This window comes from Lactuca serriola, chromosome 7 (genome assembly GCF_051521515.1).
Source record: "Lactuca serriola cultivar US96UC23 chromosome 7, Lser_US96UC23_V15, whole genome shotgun sequence".
Classification (NCBI taxonomy): Eukaryota; Viridiplantae; Streptophyta; class Magnoliopsida; order Asterales; family Asteraceae; genus Lactuca; species Lactuca serriola.
The window spans coordinates 169506982-169509597 of NC_136414.1; the positions used below are offsets into that span (position 1 = coordinate 169506982).

The 2616-nt window shown below is 41.4% G+C and overlaps 1 protein-coding gene across 1 annotated transcript; it reads left to right on the forward strand.

Annotated features, from left to right (window-relative positions):
• The first annotated feature begins 848 nt into the window (after positions 1-848).
• LOC145064543 (uncharacterized) lies at positions 849-2141 on the forward strand. Its single transcript, XM_079011970.1, has one exon. It carries the CDS (start codon positions 849-851, stop codon positions 2139-2141), a length of 1293 nt encoding a protein of 430 aa, XP_078868096.1.
• Positions 2142-2616: the final 475 nt, after the last annotated feature.

Consider the following 2616-nt stretch of genomic DNA (forward strand, 5'->3'; position numbering starts at 1 on the left):
CATGGCATTTGGTCGGGTGTGGATACTAACCTCGCACCCAGGACTAATCAATCAGACAATAACTATCTTTGTGGACGAATCTCTCTATTCCATAACAGTATTGGAAGATCTCCTTGAGTCTACAAGGTTAAGCCCTGTGGTAGCTAGCAACGAGTTCGCCCTCAGTCCTAAATGGATCGAGAACTCAAACTGGGAAGACCACCATGAGTCGAGCGATGAAGACTATGAAGAAGAAGGAGAAATTAACAGCAACAAAGATGAAGATTTTGTGTGCACTCCAGTACACGGTAATAACAGTAGGACCCCTTCAAAATCGCTGGAGAAATCCTTCCGGGCGGCAAGAGAAAAGTCTCCGGTGAGTAATAATTGTCCACACAACTTCCAAGGCACACCGCGATACCCAAGAAGCCCCGATGTGGCTAGGGTAGAATACGAAGAGACGGTCAATCATATGGGTAATTTCACGCCACAAACACTCCAAAATCCGGGTAAGCACCACAACACTCCATCTTTGGAAGAAGAAGCCCAATCCAAATCACCTCAAGGCCCAGCCCAAGAAGGATCCACAATCTTAATTAGCCCAAGACAAAAAAAACCCCACTGATAATTAATCAGATCGACTTAAACTCAGCTCCTGTATCCTCCAACAATGCAATCCCCCTTTTATCTCAAAATCACTGTGACTCCCAAAACAGTCAACAGATTGGGAGCTCAAAAGAGAACTCGAACACAGATGAAGAAGTATCACAGACAGTTGAAATCGGTGAAAAGATTGGATTTCAAGTTCAAGGATATGAAGACCAAATCAGGGAAATTATCAAGAAAAGGCGAGTCACAATCATTGATCAATGAATATACTATCGTTAAACTGTAGAGGCGTCGGCTGTGAAGTAAAACGAGATTGGATCAAGAAAATTAGGAGGGACAATAAAATTTTTCTCTTAGGTCTGCAGGAAACAAAAATAGTGGAGTTTAAAGGCTGTCTTGACAGATCCATCTGGGGTAACTCCAACTTTCAATGTGAAGTTTCTGATCCCGTTGGTCTCTTTGGGGGAATCGCAACAATTTGGAACCCTAATCTATTCAGATTATCCGAGGCAATCTCAGGAAACAGCTACCTGTTAACCAAAGGGGAGTGGATCCCATCCAAAGCAGAATACATTTTCTTAAATGTGTACACTTCAAATGACCCTGGTTGTAGAAAACTCTTATGGGTTGAGTTAGAAAATATCTTGAGCTCACATAGTAACTCCCGGTGGGTGATATTTGGTGATTTCAATGAAGTCCGTTCAGAAAGCGAAAGGCTAGGTTCAAGTTTCTACGCATCATCAGCTAATCAATTCAACAACTTTATCTCAAGTGCAGGTTTGATTGACCTCCAAATGGGTGGTAGACGCTTCACATATATGAGCTCTGATGGTGGTAAACATAGTAAACTGGACCGTTTCCTAGTCTCTTATAATACCACATCCGATTGGCCCCAACTCCAAGTTACTGTACTCCCCCGCCTCTATTCCGATCATTGCCCAATACTGCTCTCATCACCCATATGTGACTTTGGCCCGTCCCCATTCCGATTCTTCAACTCGTGGTTACAAGATGAATCTCTTGATAATGTTGTAGAAGCAGGTTGGACCTATGACCCAACAACAAGGTTTTTCTCATCTCTCTCCCCTCTATCTATCGTTGTTGGAAAAATGAAGAACACAAAAGACAAAATCAAATCTTGGAGGAAAACTAAATATGAAGAGGTCAATATGAAGCGAAAGGATCTCATAGAAAAAATAGACAAAATTGATTTGGAGGCAGAATTTGGTGTGAACAATCCAAATTCTATGGAAACAAGAATGCACCTTCACAAAGAATTAATGGAGATTGAATCCAAGAGGATTAGTGACATCAAACAAAAGGCGAGATGCAAATGGGCCCTGGAAGGAGATGAAAATTCAGGTTTTTATCATGGATTAGTAAATAAAAACCTCCGATCACAACGCATTTCAGGAATCAATATAAATGGCTTCTGGACAACGAACCCGGTGGAAGTGAAAGAGGAAGCTGTTAAACACTTTTCCACAAAATTTAAGGAAAAAAACCATCCAGACCCACTTTTACGAGCCTTAAATTCAAAAAATTATCGATAGAGACTAGTTTGGAACTTGAAGCTCCAATAAGCTTTGCAGAAGTACGATCTTCAGTGTGGCTGTGTGGGTCCGATAAATCTCCAGGCCCAGACGGATTTACATTCGAATTTATAAAGAAGTATTGGGAAGTAATCGGTGGAGACATATACATGGCGGTAAAAAACTATGAAAGATCAGGAATCATTGATAAAGGCTGCAATTCCTCATTCATCACTCTAGTCCCAAAAACTAACGACCCCAACACCTTCGACGATTACCGCCCAATAAGTCTCATAGGGAGCCTGTACAAAATCATCTCTAAAGTACTAGCAGAACAAATGAAAAAGGTTATCTCATTAGTCATTAGCGACACCCAATCAGCTTTCATCAAAGACCGTTACATCCTTGACGGGCCACTAATCGTTAACGAAGTCATATCTTGGCTCAGGAAAAGCAAGACTAAGGCCTTCCTACTCAAAGTAGATTTTGAAAAGGC